The 18,064-nt window shown below is 38.3% G+C and overlaps 1 protein-coding gene across 1 annotated transcript in view; it reads left to right on the forward strand.

The window, feature by feature from the left end:
• Positions 1-17,827, forward strand: part of UBR1 (ubiquitin protein ligase E3 component n-recognin 1) — a 151,198-nt gene extending 133,371 nt beyond the window's left edge. Inside the window, exons 40-47 of the mRNA XM_061180408.1 lie at positions 692-779; positions 1,918-2,051; positions 3,501-3,609; positions 6,546-6,602; positions 7,583-7,660; positions 13,865-14,035; positions 15,894-15,995; positions 17,533-17,827. Coding sequence (XP_061036391.1) covers positions 692-779; positions 1,918-2,051; positions 3,501-3,609; positions 6,546-6,602; positions 7,583-7,660; positions 13,865-14,035; positions 15,894-15,995; positions 17,533-17,674 — 881 coding nt within the window. The 3' untranslated portion in view covers positions 17,675-17,827. The remainder of the gene's footprint in view (positions 1-691; positions 780-1,917; positions 2,052-3,500; positions 3,610-6,545; positions 6,603-7,582; positions 7,661-13,864; positions 14,036-15,893; positions 15,996-17,532) is intronic.
• The last annotated feature ends 237 nt before the right edge of the window (positions 17,828-18,064 follow it).

Genomic DNA, 18,064 nt, shown 5'->3' on the forward strand with positions numbered 1-18,064 from the left:
GTAAGAGACTCAGGGTAATTTTAACTGTGGCCTTTCAGATGAATTAATGGATAAACAAAATATTTTTAAAACAAGAGAGTACTACTCAAATGTGCTGTACCCATCCCTCGCAGCAGACTGAAGGTAGGCATTTTTATCCCCATTTTAATACAATAAAACTAAAGCTCAGGGAACTTCAGTGGCTTACACAGAATTTTAACTTAAATGGGAGAGGTGGCAGTTGCTGGAAAGGTTTAGGATGGTCCTACTAAAGATTAAGGATAGATTATGGAGGAAAATAACCCCACAAGATTCTTTTTATGTGTCTCTTTGCTAGAGCAAGAAGGCAGAACAGCAACCTACTTTCCTTTCTAGAGGTTGAATTTCTGCCTGCTAGCCAGGACAGCTAGGAACCCCGAGCAGGTAGATGACCACTAATTTATTTACCTGGTCATGTTATAATGAGGTAAATATTTATTAAACATCATGTTTAGCAAGGCTGTGATTCTGCCCTATTTGTTTCTCTAGCTAACATACTGATAAAGTTTATGTAACAGTTTTAATATTCAGGATCAACAATTCAGACTGAGAACAAGGGAAAGAACTTCAGTTGAGTTGACATTGCTTATTTTCCTGGAACCATGAAATTGAGGTTTAATCGATAAATTGAATAGCAAATTCATAGACTTATCTTTCAGAATTTCTTTTTCAGGCCTCCCCCTTGCACAAATTCAAGAAGAGAGCGAAGAGGCTCGTTCTGCATCTTCTTTCTTGGCAGAAGTTTCTCAGTATACAAGTGGGTGAGTAACAGTCCATTAGTCCAGTCTGTTTCAGTATTGTTTTTATAATTCCACATCTTTGTTCAGTTGTTTGGCAGTATAACTTTTGAACCATTTTAATTCCAGTTTTTAAAAATCAGTTAAAAGGCTTTTGGAATAACAACAGGTAAAACCTACCCATTCATTTGTTTCTGAGTCTAAGACAAGTTTTGACACATCTTTACTCTTGTAAACTGTTATGGGAACATAGGCAAAAGATGATAGAATTTTAACAATATGCAGCAGTTAGAATTTAAATAAATGTAAGAAGTTGAAAATAGGTTGCCCTTTTAAAGCAATTCATACAGTTAATACACTTAACTACCTAGAGGTTTTTTAAGGCTGCTGTGAATAATATGTGAAGTGTATTGGCAACGCAGAGGTTAAAACCAAAAGTACAGTAGAGTGCTCTGCTGCACTTCATCTGCTGCCACGTTCTGCTCTTTGTTTTCATCTTCTTCGCCAGTCAACTTTTTTTTTTTTAGTTTAAGTACTGAATATGTGTGCGTGTATATTTATTTTTATGTTAATAGACTATTTTTTAGAGCTGTTTTAGGTTTACAGAAAGGTTGAATAGAAAGTACAAAGAGTTCCCATTTCCTCCCTCCCCCCACCAATTTCTCCATTATTAACGTCTTGCATTTGTGTGGTACATTTATTAAATTGATGAACCAGTATTGATACATTGTTATTAACTACAGTCCATAGTTTACATTAAGGTTCACTCTTTATGTTGTAAGATTATGGTATATAGATTAGTTTCACTGCCCTGCAAATCACCAATTTTAATACAGAAATCAGGAAAGTATTAACTTTTTTTTTTTTTTTTTAGCTAACTTGGCTGCTTTGGTTAGTTATTGCTAAATATATTTGCTCCACATTTCATTACAAGGGTTAGGAGAAAGAAAAAAGTAGTTCTTTGCCTTAAACATCTACCTGGTAAAAAATGCAAGATTTGTGGTTTTCTTTAGCTAGTTAAATATTTTGTTTTAAATATTTAAAAATTAAATGGATAAAAAATTATTTAATGCTTAGCTATGTTTTTGAAAGGGGATGTGTTTACAGTCTAGGTTTTAGTCTGATCTGTATTCTGTTCTGTTCTGGAATTATTGCCTCTTAGCTGCATTGGGTGTGGTATTCCTGGCTGGTATTTATGGGTCTCGTTGAAGAATGGCATCATCCCTTATCTTCGCTGTGCTGCATTGTTTTTCCACTATTTACTTGGAGTAACTCCACCTGAAGAACTATTTACCAGTAAGTAGGAAAATGAAATCACAGAGTAGTAAATAAAAGAATTTTTTTGTTACCTTCAACCTCAAGAATACAAGGTGAGAGCAGGCAAAACCACTTCATTCCTCACCTCTTTCATCAGTGTTCATTCCAAACATGTGTGCGCCCCTGCCCTGGTGTAGGTAAAAGGTGAGGCCAGAAACCAGATTAGCCTCACAGTCTGCAAAACCTATTCATGGCTCCTATCTATGTACAGATTTTGTACTTGAGCTTACAAAATGTGCCTGCACGCAGAGTATAATGGATAGGGTATACAAGAAATTAGAAAGATTGATTGCTTTTAAGGGAAGAGAACTGTTTGGCTAGGTAGGAGGAAATTTTTATTATATACTCTGTTTCTTGAATTTTGAGCATATGACTGTATCTATTGTGAAAGAGTTAAAATGCTGCTGGGAAAGGCCTGTTGTGATAAACCAAGGCTATGTGTATTTGAGTAACAGAATCATTTCCTTTCTCCTTTACTTGCCTTAAATCTACATCAAGGTAGAGAAGGTTTCCTTGTGGCTTTGTATGGGTAAAAATCAGAAGGTTTGTATGATTTTGGAAGAGTCATCAAATTTGCTCAGAGATTCTTTCTTTTGTCCTTTTCTCAGGTCAGCCTTAAGAGGGTTCTATATCTTGAACTCAGTTCAGTAGGGTTTGTTAGATGTAGGTTTGTTCTGATTTTGTATAAATACGATGCTACTTTCCAAGTGGTTGTCAGTACAGATCTGTTGTTTTCATTTTTTAAAAAATCATATATTATCTAGTCAGTGCTGTAGTATGGCAGTGGATAAGATAAAGTCCTTTCTTTTATTGAGAGGAGATGAAATATAAACAAACAGATAAATATATATAGTATAATGTGAAATGGTAATAAGTGCTGCAAAGAAAAATAAAGCAGGTCATGGGAGTAGAGAATGCTGGGGTAGAGTCATGGAAGCCTTCTTTGTGAGGAGATATTGAGCAAAGGGACATTGAAAAAGGAGATAGGGTTGAACTGGGCGGGTGATTGAAGGAAGAGTATTCCTAAGCAGAAGGAACAATAACTGCAAAGGCTTTGCTTGACATAGTCGAGGAATAGTAGAGATGAGTGGCCGAAGCCTATTGAACAGGGGGAGGGTGGTAGGAGATGAGGTCCAGATCAGGTAGGGCCTTTATGCCACAATAAGGACTTTTGTATTTTGTATTTTTGTGGTGGTTTGATGTTGGAGAAGTCTGATCAGGAGAATGACTCAATCAGATTTAAAAGGATCACTGTAAAAAAAAAAAAAAAAAAAAAAGATCACTGTGTCTTGTCACCCACAGTTTTATAGAGTACAAAGTATACTCTGTATAGACAGAGTATAGAAATGAGCATAAACAATGTAGAAACTCTATTGTTGACCAGGTAAGAATAATGTACTTATTAAATGTATTTTTATTTCCTTACAGATCCTGCAGAAGGAGAGTACAGTGCACTCTGTAGCTATTTATCTTTACCCACAAATTTGTTCCTGCTTTTCCAGAAATATTGGGATACTGTAAGGCCCCTCCTGCAGAGGTACTGTGGGGTAAAATATCATTATTGGGTTATTATACAGTTTGGAAATGTTAAATTAATAATATTTGCTAAGTTTTTAGATTGATTAGCATCATTTGAAGGGGTGACAAAAATATACGAGATTCCTAATTCACACACATAAGGAGTTGGGGATAAGACCAGCAGCAATGGGCAGCTGGAGTTTCTGCTTGTTCCACCATGACTACCATTCATGGTGCTTATTTTCCCCACAGCTGCTATCTCATCCCAGTTTCAAATGGGGTGGGGGGTGGGTGGAGTGAGGGTAGGTCCTGTTGTAAGCAGCAGTACAGTCACAGTTAAACATCAGAGGAACCCAAAGTGGGGCTACAAATAGTAGCATATCTCATATGGTAGCACATTTCTCAGCAGGGTGACTGGGGAGGAAATAAAGGTCATTTGGTAGATCAAAGATGTATCTAGGTAAATTTCCTGTGGAAAAGTGTGTCTTTTTTTATTAAAAATTTCTTCCTACCCCATTACTTACTGGCCCTTCTGATCACTCTCTACCCTCCAAACCTCCAATCTCCTTACCCTATCTTTGCTGCCACCATTTTCCATCTTTTTTTTTTTTTGAGATATAATTGACATATACCATCATTTTAATAATCAGTTCTCATCATGTTACTCTTACTTTATTTCCCCCATTAAAGATTCTGGCATCCAATTCCAATACTTGTTGTGGGGGCGGGGGCGGGCTGTTTTTCCCACGCATCCAGCAAGTACTTCTGCAACATCAGCTGGGTGTCCTGCTATTCAGCTCAATCCTGACTCTGTCTTCCTGGAGGTGCTGTCAGATTCCATGGGTTAAGGGCTCAGTCCCATAAAACTGACGACCCCATCCCCACATACTTCAGAAAGAGCCAGCACAGTCCAGGTTGCCACCTGTGCTCACCAAAAGACAATCTGTAGAGCAGCTCACAGAACTCAGAGAAACGTTTTCCTTACTAGATCATCAGTTTTTTATCAAAGGATATGACTCAGGGCCAGCCAGATGGAAGAGACACATAGGGCAAGGTATGAGGAAAAGGGAGCAGAACTTCCACCCTCTCTCTCTGAGCACACCAGTCTCCCTGAATCGACACGTGTTCACCAACCTGTAAGCTCTCCAAATCAAGTCCTTTAGAGGTTTTATGGAAGCTTTATTACGTAAGCGTGATTGAGTAAACCATTGGCCATTGGCGACTGATTCATCCTCCAGCCCTCTTCCCTCCCCAGAGGCTGGTGGGTAAGGGGAGGCTGAAAGTTCCAACCCTCTAGTCACGTGGTTAGTTCTCCTGGCTACCAGCCCTCATCCTTTTGTTCAAAAGCCGCTTTGTTAACATAACAAAAGACACCTTTTTCACTCACGTCACTTAGGAAATTCCAAGGGTTTTGGAAGCTCAGTGCTGAAGTTGTGCTGACCCGTCTGTGCCAGGAACTGGGTCAGAGACCAAATATATTTATTATTGTTAAAAAAATTAAGTTTGAAGATCTAATTGGCTTTATTAAATGATTCATGAATGGGCAGCATCCCATCTAGCAAGTAGAAAGGAGCCTTTTATAGTCAGCAAGGAGGTGGGACAAGGAAGTCATAAATGAAAAAAGGATTATTTCAGGCAAGGTCATCTTCCTTTGCGGGACAAAAAGATCTGTTAGGCAGATTACGTCACTGGTACTGACCAGGAAATTCCAGACCGATGGGTAAAGATTTCATTTCTGGGGAAGGTTGAAACTGCAATTAGGTTTAGGTGTTAAGTCTTGGTTTGATGGACGTGGGCTTAGCACAAGTAACTTCCATTTGGGGCTTGTCTCTTTTTTAATGTTATCAGTCACAGTATCACACCCATGATTTCCTTTAGTCTTTTCAATTTTCTACCCTTTTTCTTTCTCCTTTTTCTTTAATCAGTGTCTTTTTCCCTGCCTGCCCATGTCAGGATTTGTGTGAATGTCCACCCATCTCTTGACACCTTTCTCTGCGCTCTTACCTCTTCTTTTGGGTTCTTTTCTGTGTTTTCTCATTTCTCATGAGGTATTCTGATTTTCAGTGTGATAAAAATGAATTAAAAATCAGTATCATGCTTTGTGTTGAATGCAATCACAGTAGGTTATACTAATTTTACTTTTATATTGTTGGAGTCGATACATTTTTAACTTGCTATTCTAGTTTAATGTTAAAAATTCGAACTTTGAAACAAAGTCTGTACCATTCCTGGCTCTGCTTGCCTCAAAGCCTTTCCTCATTGTCTGCTCTGAAAGGCAGGAGACTGACCTCTGTAGGCCATATTTCCCGGTCTCCCTCGTCTGTTGGCTTCAGCCTGTGGGAGGCACTGGCAAGATATTGGAGGTCAGGAGGAAGAGAGAAACCTGTGTTTAGGCCACCTCTCTCTGCCTTGTGGGGCATCCCTGACAGTGGCTACTGTCAGTTCTCCTGATGTTCTACTGGATGTCAGAACATCTAGTTCCCACCAGACAAGTCTACTGTAGTTCTAGCATCCACCAGTGACCCTGAGCTCCAACAAAACCACTCCAAAAATATTATTTTGTTCCTCCAGCCTGGGAAGGGTAGTAGCTTCCTGTTATTGGCTAATCTTTGGGTTGCCTTGCCTTTTTTGACTCCTGGTTGGCTTCTCAGCCCTTCTGTCACCTTTATTTCCAATTCCTAGTATTAAATTCCCTCTTGTTAAAATACTCAGAGTTGTTTCTGTATTTCTAGTAATAGATAACCTTTTAAAAAAGAAATTAATAAAAGTGGGGGGTAAATAGAAAAAAGAAGGGGAGAAAAAGGGAGAAGAAAGGGGGACAAGATGTAAGGTAAAAGAAGTCTAGCAGAGGGCACATGGAAAGAAGGGACAGAGGGGTTTGGAGAGGATGGCTCCATGAATATTCCACTGAAGTTGTGATGACCCATTGGCTTTTTCTCTCTGCTCCCCATATAGATGGTGTACAGACCCTGCCTTACTAAACTGTTTGAAGCAAAAAAGCGCCATAGTCAGGTTGGTTTTACTTCTCAATCCTTCCCCATCTACAAGTTGTGTTTCCAAAAGTAGTTGGTTGATGAGCATGCTTTCTAGTCTGTTGTCTTCATTCTCACTCAGCACATTGTTTCTTACATTTCTGTTAGGTCTTTGCTGGAAATTTGATTCTTCATACAGTTGATTTTTTTCTTGGAGTGGCTGTCCTTTCCCTCTTAAATTGTTTGACACCACCAGCACCTGTTCCTTAAGCTAGTGCATACCTGTTAAAAGGCTTCTTGGAGTTGCTAGTGTATTAAAATGAGAGGGTAGTGACAGTATTCATATAAACCACTTTTTTTTTTTTTGAGAATAAAGATATAAATAGAACTATTCCCTCCTCCCCATCTCTTCCTTTCTATAAGCTTAGAGACTACCCAGCAAAACTTTTCTTCAGCCCCCCTATCTCCCGTAAGTTATGGTTTAATCAAAATCCATCTCTTCCTCAAGGACAGTTTTTTTTTTTTAATTAATTAATTAATTAATTAATTTATATTTTTTGGCTGTGTTGGGTCTTTCTTGCTGTGCGCGGGCTTTCTCTAGTTGTGGTGAGCAGGGGCTACTCTTCGTTGTGGTGTGCAGGCTTCTCATTGCGGTGGCTTCTCTTGTTGCGGAGCACGGGCTCTAGGTGCGCAGGCTTCAGTAGGTGCGGCAGCGGGCCCTAGAGCACATGGGCTTCAGTAGTTGTCCATTACTATGGATTGCAAATATGAATCCTTAAACTGTTGTGTTTTTTTTTTTTGGCCACGTCACACAGCTTGTGGGATCTTAGTTCCCCGACCAGACCAGGGATCAAACCCATGCCCCCTGCAGTGGAAGCACAGAGTCCTAACCACTGTACCACCAGGGAATTCCCCTCCTTTCGTTATTTTTAAAACATTCTTCCTTCTATTATTTGGTCTGTTTTTGATCTGGGCTTATTTACTCATAAAATAAAATTGCCATTTAAATTATATTTCTAGGTACCCTAGAAAAAGAAATAGTTTGATAGAGCTTCCTGATGACTATAGCTGCCTCCTAAATCAAGCTTCTCATTTCAGGTAAGAAGAAATATATATTTAAAACTTTTTTGAGCTTGCAAACTCACCACCACTAGCAAACTTTTTTTAAAAGTGACCACTTGAGCATCCTCTGTAACCGTGATTTTCAATCTTTTTTTTTTAATTCAGGTGAAAATCACATAACATACAATTTTGTATAATTCATTGGCATTTAGTGTATTGCCAATGTTGTACAACCACTATTTCTCTCTAATTTCAAAACTTTTTGATCACCCCAGGGAAACACCTCGCATCCACTAAATAATCATTCTCCATCCCGCTCTTTCCCGATTCTGTAGTAACTGATAATCTGCTTTCTGTCTCCATGGATTTGCCTATTCTAGATATATTATATAAAAGGAATCATACAATCTATGACCTTTTGTGTCTGGATTTTTTCACTTAGTATGTCTTTGAGGTTCATCCAAGTTGTAGGATGTATCAGTACTTCATTCCTTTCTTGGCTAAATAATATTTCATTGTATGTATATACCCAAGTTCATTAATCTATTCATCCATTGGTGGGCATTTAGGTTGTTTCCCTCTTTTGACTATTATGAATAATGCTACTATAAACATTCATGTACAAGTTTCTGGTTGGACATATATTTTAATTTTTCTTGGGTATATATACCTAGGAGTGGAATGCTGGGTCATTATGGTAATCCTATGTTTAACATTTTGAGGAACCATTAAACTGTCTTCCACAATGGCTGCACCATTTTACATTCCCACCAGAATGTATGAGGGCTCCTGTTTCTCCATATTCTCACCAGCACTTTTTATTTTCTGGTTTGTTTGCTTTTTGTTTTTTAATTAAAGCGATCCCAGTGGGTGAAAAATAGTAGCTCACTGCAGTTTGATATACATTTCCTTAATGATCAAGGATGTTGAACATCTTTTTGTGTGCTTGTTACAGATTTGTATATGTTCTTTGGAGAAATGTGTGTTCAAGTTTTTTGCCCATTTTGTTTATTTATTTATTTTTCATTTATTTTATTTTATTTTTAATTTTTTTAATTTTTTAATTGGGGTATAGTTGTTTTACAATGTTGTTTTAGTTTCTACTGTACAGCGAAGTGGAGTTCCCTGTGCTATACAGCAGGTTCTCATTAGTTATCTATTTTATACATATTAGTGTATATATGGCAATCCCAAGCCCATTTTATAATTGCACTATCTTTTTTGTTGTTGAGTTGTAAGAGTTCTTTTTATCTTCTGGATATTAAACCCTTATTAGATTTTAATTTGCAAATATTTCCTCCTATAAGTTGTGTTTTCATATTCTTCATAATGTCCTTTGATGTGTGAGTCCATTTTATGTTTCTTTCTTTTGTTGCTTGTGCTTTTGGTATCAAAACTAAGAATTTGTTGCCAAATCTGAGATCATGAAGATTTATTCCCATGTTTTTTCCAAATAATTTTATAGTTTTAGCTCATATTTAGGCTGTGTATCTGTTTTGAATTAATTTTTGGAATAAGGTAGGAGGTAGAACTTCATTCTTTTTTTCATGTGGTTTCCAGTTGTCCCAGCACCATTTTTGGAGACTGTTCTTTCCCCCTCATTAAATAGTTTGGCACCTACTTTGAAAATCAATTGGTCACAGATGTTTGGGTTTATTTCTGGACTCTCAATTCTATTCCATTGGTCTATAAGTCTATCCTTATGCTAGTACCACATTTTAAAATTACTGTACCTTTGTAGTAAGCTTTGAAATTGTAACATGAGAGCTTTCCAACTTTTTCTTTTTCAATATTGTTGTGACTATATGGGGTCCTTTGCAATTACATTGGAATTTGAGAATTGGCTTTTTCATTTCTGCAAAAGAGGCAATTGGGATTTTAATAGAGATTGCATTAATCTATAGATTGCTTTGGAGAGTGTTGCCTTCTTAACAGTATTAAGTCTTCCAGTCCATGAACATGGATGCCTTCTATACTTAGGCCTGCTTGAATTTCATTCAGTGATGTTTTGTAGTTTTCAGTGTACAAGACTTTTCCCTCCTTGATTATATTTATTCGTAGGTATTTTATTCTTTTGAAAGCTATTGTAAATGAAATTGTTTTCTTAATTTCCTTTTTGGATTGTTCATTGCTGGTGTATGTATGTATTTATTTATTTTTGGCTGCATTGTGTCTTCGTTGCTGCACGCGGACTTTCTCTAGTTGCGGTGAGCAGGGGCTATTCTTTGTTGCGGTGCGCGGGCTTCTCATTGCAGTGGCTTCTCTTGTTGCAGAGCACAGGCTCTAGGCGCACAGGCTTCAGTAGTTGTGGCTCGCGGGCTCTAGAGCGCAGGCTCAGTAGTTGTGGCGCATGGGCTTAGTTGCTCCACGGCATGTGGGATCTTTCTGGGCCAGGGCTCGAACCCTGTGTCCCCTGCATTGGCAGGCGGATTCTTAACCACTGCGCCACCAGGGAAGCCCTGCTGGTGTATTTAAACACAACTGATTTTTGTCTGTTGATCTTATACCCTGCAACTTTCCTGATTTCCATTAGGTTTTTTTTGTTGTTGTTGTTAATGGTTTCTTTCAAAGAGCATATTTAGGAGAGTTAATTTAAAGTCTTTGTTTATTATGTCTCATGGCTGGGCTTCCTTAGGGATGATTTCTGTCAGTCTCTTTTTTGTTTCCTGTGAATGGGCCACACTTTTCTGTTTCTTTGTAAGCTTTGTTGAGAATGGGACATTTTGAGTATTGTAATGTAATAACTCTGGAAATCAGATTCTTACCACATCCCAGGAATTACCATTGTTGCTTGATAAAGGCTGTAGTTATCTGTTTGTTTTAGTGACTTTTCCAAACTATTTTTGCAAAGACTCTATTCGTTGTGTGTTCACTGAAGTCTGTGTTCCATCATCTCTGTGGTCAGCCAGTAACTGACAGAGATTTCCTTAAATGCCTGGATGCAATAAGAAAAAAAAAAAAGAGAAGAAAAGATATAAAGACTATTCTGCCTCTTTAAATCCCGTCTACTACCATCACCGCCAAGGAAGCTGCTTCAGCCCACGGGAGCTGAAACAATGGTCAGTTTCTGTGCCAGCCCCTCAGTGAACTGCCAGGCAAAACTAAACATACAACCCTAGTTTTTGAAGACAAGGTCCCTCTTGCCCACTTTGGCACCAGCATGCTGCATCAGGATTGTGGGCAGCCACCCCCATAGCTACCTGCTGTGGGGCTGGGGGATAAGGGATGGTAACCACTACACAGAATGCCAAAATTCACTGAAATTTACTAGCCTCATTTTTGTCAAGCACTCCTCTGGACACTGCAACTGTTTGTCCCGACTCTGAGTTCCCAGAATAATTGCTTCAGACAGTTCTTGCCAGATCAGTAGTTGTTCTGGTAGAGGAACCGCACTGTTCTCAACTTCCCAAGCAAGTAGCAGTCTTAGAAATATCTTTTATACATGTGTCTTTAAACACTGTTTTACATGCATTACAGTGTGGTGACCACATTCATTCACTGAAATAACACTGAAGAACACTTTTTTTTTCCCAAACACAGTCTTATATGGAAGCCCATTATAACAGTAAAACAGATAACACTGTGACTCAAAGTGCAAGTCTGGGTATTGGAAAGAGGAGTATACCCCTTAGCCTCTTCTGGCACCATGTTCCTCCTGCCTCAGTCAGGTTAAACACTACTCTAAAGCAGTGTTTCTCAAACTTCCTTTTATCTTTGTCTTCCCTTTCACTGATCACTTTCAAATCAAAAAAATACTGGCTGATAAAGACTAGTGAGAAGCAATAAAAACAAGTTACATTGTGCTCATTGCTAATACCATGTATGATTTACCTGTTAGTTACTTTTATAAGAGAACAACATGAGCTTAAACCCATGATGCTATATGATAAAATTATGTTCAATAAGGTTAACAGTAATTTTTGTTTTGCCTTCTATAATATGGTGCAGGTTATTTGAATAGCATAAATTAATGAGCAGCACACCACCAGTGAAATGTCACTGAATGGAGAAATCATATTTGTATCTGCTTCAGCCATTGGTTTGTGAATATTTCATATTTGAATCACAATGCATCATCTTGAAAATAATAAGCCAAAGTTATTATTGGTGCAGTTCTGTATCCTTGACAATCCAGTTGCATCACACACCACCCATATAGCAAACCAGACTGATAATGATGACATGAAACTAGCAGTAACTAGTAATTAAAAGGCAAGAATCTCAGTAGCTTGAAAATCAAAGCCTATTCAAGACTCCATTGATAATGTACTGGTGACAAGGCATCGTTTTCCAAAATTGCAGAAATTCCAAAGCTCAGTTAGGCGTTTTGTAATGTTCCTAAGCATTGTGCAACAGCTAAACTTCTTAGTAAACTTAATTAGAGCTCTCAGTAAACACAACTAACTCTCAAATTTAAGGATACTAATTAATAATTCCAGTTAACTGCCTTGATCTATAAGGTGACTTAGTCTTTAGTTATATGTTAAATAACTTGCTGTCATTTGAAGGACTCAAAAGGAGAGAATGCAGTTCAGGGTCATCTTAAGGGCTTAAAGAGCCCTTCTTTGGCCCACTCTGAGAATCACCACCCTACAGAATGACTAAGGAAATTCTCTTATTTAGTTATAACCATTGCTTTGAGCCACAAAGCCAGGGAGTTTAACTGGCCCATCAGGGGCTTGGGCAGCCCATAGTTCAGCCTCTATTACCAGTTAAAATTGACCTCAATTTCAGCTCCCTTGCTGCTTGTCTCAGGCAGATTAAGGTCAGCCAACTAAGGAAGTGACTGAATCACTTTACCTCTCAGCCCTCCAAAAATTAGCTGGATGATTTCAGAGACTGCATCCAGCTCCAAATTCAGTGACTTTCCCAATCTTGGGGCTGCATTGGTATCACAGACACCCTGTGAATAGATATTGTTTTCTAGTCATTCAAGGGTATCATGCTGTTGGCTCTGAGAAGAGTGTTAATCATTAATCACAGTGACGATGCTCCTGAATGATATTAGTACTTATTGGTTTCAAGTAAAAATGATAATAAATCTTATGCTCTCTTCCAGTTTTATTGTTACTACTGGTTTCCATTAAGACTGAGTCATCTCTAGTGTAGGAGGGTGGCTGGTCAGTGACTGTATTTCAGGGGCCTCACTCCCATTTTCCTCTATAGGATGGGACTCAGCCATCCTGTGCTAAAAGTTAAAGAAGATGCTGGCTTTATCCAAAAAGAGCGACGCCCGGGAAGTGAAAATAACCCCCTCATCTGTAGGAGACAGGAATGGAACACCTATTCAGGGAGTCCCTCTGCTCCCGTGTAGAGAATAGTGATTTTCTTATCTTGCCTAAGAAAGTGGGCATCAGAGAATAAACTGTTAATACCATATTAGACATTCGTTTTGGTGCTCTTTATTCTGACCCAATTGTGGACATCACTGGATCTCTTCTGGGGTTGCATTTATTTTTTTCTGTCCAAATTGATGCTTGCTTTATGTCCATTATACAGCAGAGATAGGAGTATAAGAAGCTCCTTTTACAAAGATAGCCGTTATCACTTTAATTCAGAGAGTGATACCCCTCTTGGGGGCATTATAGCAAGGCTGTAGCATGCCACTGTGTCAAATGGCCAGATCTCATAGTACTACTTGGTTCAAACAAGTCAACTTTGTCACTTTTTCTTTACCAAGACTTGGCTGTGTTTCACAGATGGAAAGGTGCATCAACTCAAAGACTGCAGTCTCCCCTTTCAACCCTAAAGATCTCAATACTTCAAAGAAGTGGGGGAAATGTGTTTAAACCCTTACTGAAAATTGTGGTTAAAACAACAACAGTAATTGTACACCTTCAAGGTCATTGCTCCAACACTGAGGACACAAGATTGACTAAACCAATCCAGAGGGGGAGCTGACTGTAAATTGGTCATGTCAGATGAAGACTGGATTCTCTAAATGCATCTCAATCTCAAGGCATATTTAAGTGCCACACTTTGTGGGAATTCCCAGAACACTGCATATTTAAAAATAAATTTTCTTACTATGAATTAATCAGAAGACTTTTTGTTATCTTCTTAAGGAAAAGTATTAAAGAGGAATCATCTAATTAAATGTTTACTTGTGTTTTAAGAGCTTTCTTTGCTGCAAAGCAGCCAGTGATGAAAACACTGCTAATACATCTAAAACACTGCTAACTGATTATATCATGCTTTTATTATTTCTCCACCATACTGAATGTTTTCTTCCCTTTTGAGGTGCCCACGGTCTGCAGATGACGAGCGAAAGCACCCTGTCCTCTGTCTTTTCTGCGGAGCCATACTGTGTTCTCAGAACATTTGCTGTCAAGAAATTGTGAATGGGGAAGAGGTGGGAGCTTGCATTTTTCATGCCCTTCACTGTGGAGCTGGAGTCTGCATTTTCCTAAAGTAAGTAGGAAGCTTCATAATGAACTTAAGGAATCTGAATCCAGTCTGGAGGCCATTATGGCAGGACAGTATGTTGATAGGATGTGATCTGTCAGAAGTTAGAGCATAGACCTGTTATTCACATGCAATTGCATTTGAAAAGATACTTAAGTATCTTCTCAAATGTAAATAATAGTTTAAAAAATATGAAGTAAGTAGTTTAAAAAATAAGGAGTTAAAAATTGGAATCTTTTCACATTTTCATTATTTGTGGAAAACCTTAAACAAATATGGTAGACGTGAAATGAAATTGAGTTATTTGTATTGAGGTGGATGGACCTATAGTCTGTCATACAGAGTGAAGTAGGTCAGAAAGAGAAAAACAAATACCGTACGCTAACACATATATATGGAATCTTAAAAAAAAAAAAAAAAAAGGTTCTAATGAACCTAGGGGCAGGACAGGAATAAAGATGCAGACGTGGAGAATGGACTTGAGGACACGGGGAGGGGGAAGGGTAAGCTGGGACGAAGTGAGAGAGTAGCATTGACATATATACACTACCAAATGTAAAACTGATAGCTAGTGGGAAGCAGCCGCATAGCACAGGGAGATCAGCTCGGTGCTTTGTGACCGCCTAGAGGGGTGGGATAGGGAGGGTGGGAGGGAGATGCAAGAGGGAGGGCATATGGGGATATATGTATACGTATAGCTGCTTCACTTTGTTATACAGCAGAAACTAACACAACATTGTAAAGCAATTATACTCCAATAAAGATGGTAAAAAAAAATGGAAACGTGAAATATGATAGACTTTATATTGATTACTCTGGTTTTGTGTAAAAATCAGGTATAGTGAAAGAGTTTAGAGTCCTAAAACTTATATTTTCAAAGGACATGTACATTGTTACTTCATGTTGTCCTTTGACTGTTTTAATTTGCTTCACTTCCTCTATCAACCAACCATTGTTTTCCCTGGTGTCTTAGCAAATGACTGAGAACAGACCAATAAGTCTCTCGTATTTATGAAAGAAGAGTGCAGGTTTCCTGAGAGAGAGAAAAAATTCAAAATGGATGCGTGTGCTTTTTCTTTCCGTTCTCCCCATGTAATCTAGTTTCTGTTTACATAAACCCAAACATCTCACTCACTAGGGAATATGTAATCACTGCTAATCAGCATCTGTTGGAACAAGGAGAATAAGTGTATGGAAACAAAGCCCAAACACCTATTTTCTTCTAGGGTACCTACAGCGAGTAAACCCACTACCTATTCCAACTGTTTATTTTATAATTTCTCTCTAGAGTACTTATCTCTTATGTACACGAACATTATTTTTTATTTTTCCATTCCTCTGCTGTAAGACTCCCAAGTACCTTCAGGGTTACAGTGGTTCTTTATAATGTGCACTGTTGGAGGCTGGTTCTAACCAGAAAAGGCTTGACACTTGCATAAATGACCTTCTTTCTGGCCCAGGGTTATCAGACTAGGAGATATGGTTCTATTCTTCTGTTAAGCTCCCTCCCCCGCTCCAGGTCATAGGTCAGGAAATAGGACAGAAACAACCCCAGCCACCATCTTCCAGGGTACCTATGGTTCACATAGGACAGCCTCCTTCTTCTCTTCAGTATATTTAGTCAGTATTACTGACTGATCCCATTTCCCTAAATCCATAGATCCTTTCCCATAGCTTCAACAAAAATAGCAATGTTCATTCTCTTTTATTTAGACAAAACACGATTTAGTCTGTTTGTCTATATTGTCTTTATACTGAATTCTTAACAGATACCATGTCTTTTCTCTAGATTAACTTTGACACAGTGCCTGTCATTTGCATACATGCACTTAGTAATATTTCTGTTGGTTGTTCTGTCCCTTAGAATCAGAGAATGTAGAGTAGTCCTGGTTGAAGGTAAAGCCAGAGGTTGTGCCTATCCAGCCCCTTATTTGGATGAATATGGAGAAACAGACCCTGGCCTGAAGTAAGTTTTTTAAATTTTACTCACATTATTGTACATGGATGGTGGCAGCTCTTTAAACACAAAAGCTAATACTGAGAGATATTTTTAAATAGCTATAAATTGAAAATATTAAATATGATGCCATCCTAAATGTAACACATAATTTTCAACAAGTTTGTGCTTCTCCAAAATTTTTAGACCCCCGCCATCCTAATGTTTGAACGCTCTATTATTTTTAATCAACCTTTCTTCAGAATTACTTAGAAGGTTTAATTGACGCTGATGTATAAAAGAAAGAAATCTGTAGTATCCAGCGAGGGAGTTTGGTTTAAAATGGATATTCATTGTTTCCATTGCAATACTTGAAACTTTTTATTAGCCAGCTATGTCAGCCTTCTTTGCTTCTAAACATTAGCAAAAATGCTTAGAATCCTGTAATTTTCTGTATCCTTCGCTGGCGTTAGGAACTGGAGTACCACTCATGGGTATGAGAAAAAGGAGGTAAGGCCACAATGGTCCCAAAAGTAGATATAGGTAAAGATTAGATCCCCTTACCATAAGCTCTTTTTGTTTAACTAAAAGTTTGTTTTTTTGAAATTTTGGCTTGGCCAGAAAGTTTGTTCGGGATTTTTGTAACATCTTACGGAAAAATCTGAACGAACTTTTTCATCACCCCAATATATTATTCAGAATGAATCGGCTTATTAGATGAGGCTTGGAACCTCTTTGTTCATACAGAGATTTGTTTTTATTGTAACAGCTTTTGACCTGTATAGAGAAAGTCTTTGGATTCAGGAAGAAAAAGCTGGGTGGTGAAAGTAGTTAATGATTGAGGATAAGAGGTCTGTGTTGTTCCAGAAAGGTACAAAGAAGCAGAATTTTTAAGTTAGTTAGGCAATATGAAAATACCCAACCAGCTGAGACATGTGAGTGCCCCAGGGATGAGAGTCTCACAGTTCTCCATCATTGGCAACAGCCAAACTTCAGTCATTTTGAATTAGCTGTTATACAGTGTTGCAAACTGTGCAACCTTAGAATTGGTGTGGAGTAATTTTATTTAAATACTTGCTAATCACCAGCAAGTTTGTTGTGTCATAAAGACAATAATAACTAAGTATTTCTGAGGAGCAGCGTGTAATTTGAGGGCTTAGTGTTACATCTCAGACCTAACCTCTACCCTGCAAAGATCAGAAATCAAAGCTGGATAAACTGTAAGAGGCCAGAAAGCCATTAAAGACCTACTCAGGCTAACCACTCAAAAAAGAATAGAACTGCTTCAAGTTATAAACCTTTCTAGCCATTTAAATGGGGTCCCATAATGCCCATGGTATACTTGACCTATTTTTCTGAATAATCAAGGAGTAAGTTTCTTCTTCATTAGCTAAGTAACTTACCAAGTTCGTAGTGATCAGTGGTGAAGGGAAAATATACCTTTTAAAACCTTGTCCTGGTGATTCCTCCCAGTTCCAAGAACATCTCAAAAGTTCAGACTAGTTTAAACAATAAAGATGTAGTAGTTATTTGATTCAAGCTTACATGTTTTTTTCTCCCCCTGAAGGAGGGGCAACCCCCTTCATTTATCTCGTGAGCGGTATCGGAAGCTCCATTTGGTGTGGCAGCAACACTGCATCATAGAAGAGATTGCTAGGAGCCAGGAAACTAATCAGATGTTATTCGGATTCAACTGGCAGTTACTGTGAGCTCCAACTCTGCCTGGGGAGAATCACGAATGAAGACAGTAATGAAGACTGATTCAAAATTATGGAGACCTTACTGAGGGCTGGGGAAGGGTTTGGAGGGTCTTTTGCTCCATGTCCAGATTCACATACATCAATAAAATATTCCTTAATGGAGTATTTCTTTCAATTAATGAACATATGCTTAAAGGAAAAAAGACATAGATTAATCTATTTTATGTTCCAGAACACTAAAGAAATGCTTCTTCACCCCAAGTGTCTGATTCTGCTAATAGTTCCAGAAAACTTACTTCCCTTCATAATCTGTCCCACTTCACTTCATCCACCTGATAAATGAAGTCACATCAAGCAGTTGTGGGCATTCTTATATGTTGCTTGACTCTTCTACAATTT

This window comes from Eubalaena glacialis, chromosome 2 (assembly GCF_028564815.1).
Source record: "Eubalaena glacialis isolate mEubGla1 chromosome 2, mEubGla1.1.hap2.+ XY, whole genome shotgun sequence".
Taxonomy (NCBI): domain Eukaryota; kingdom Metazoa; phylum Chordata; class Mammalia; order Artiodactyla; family Balaenidae; genus Eubalaena; species Eubalaena glacialis.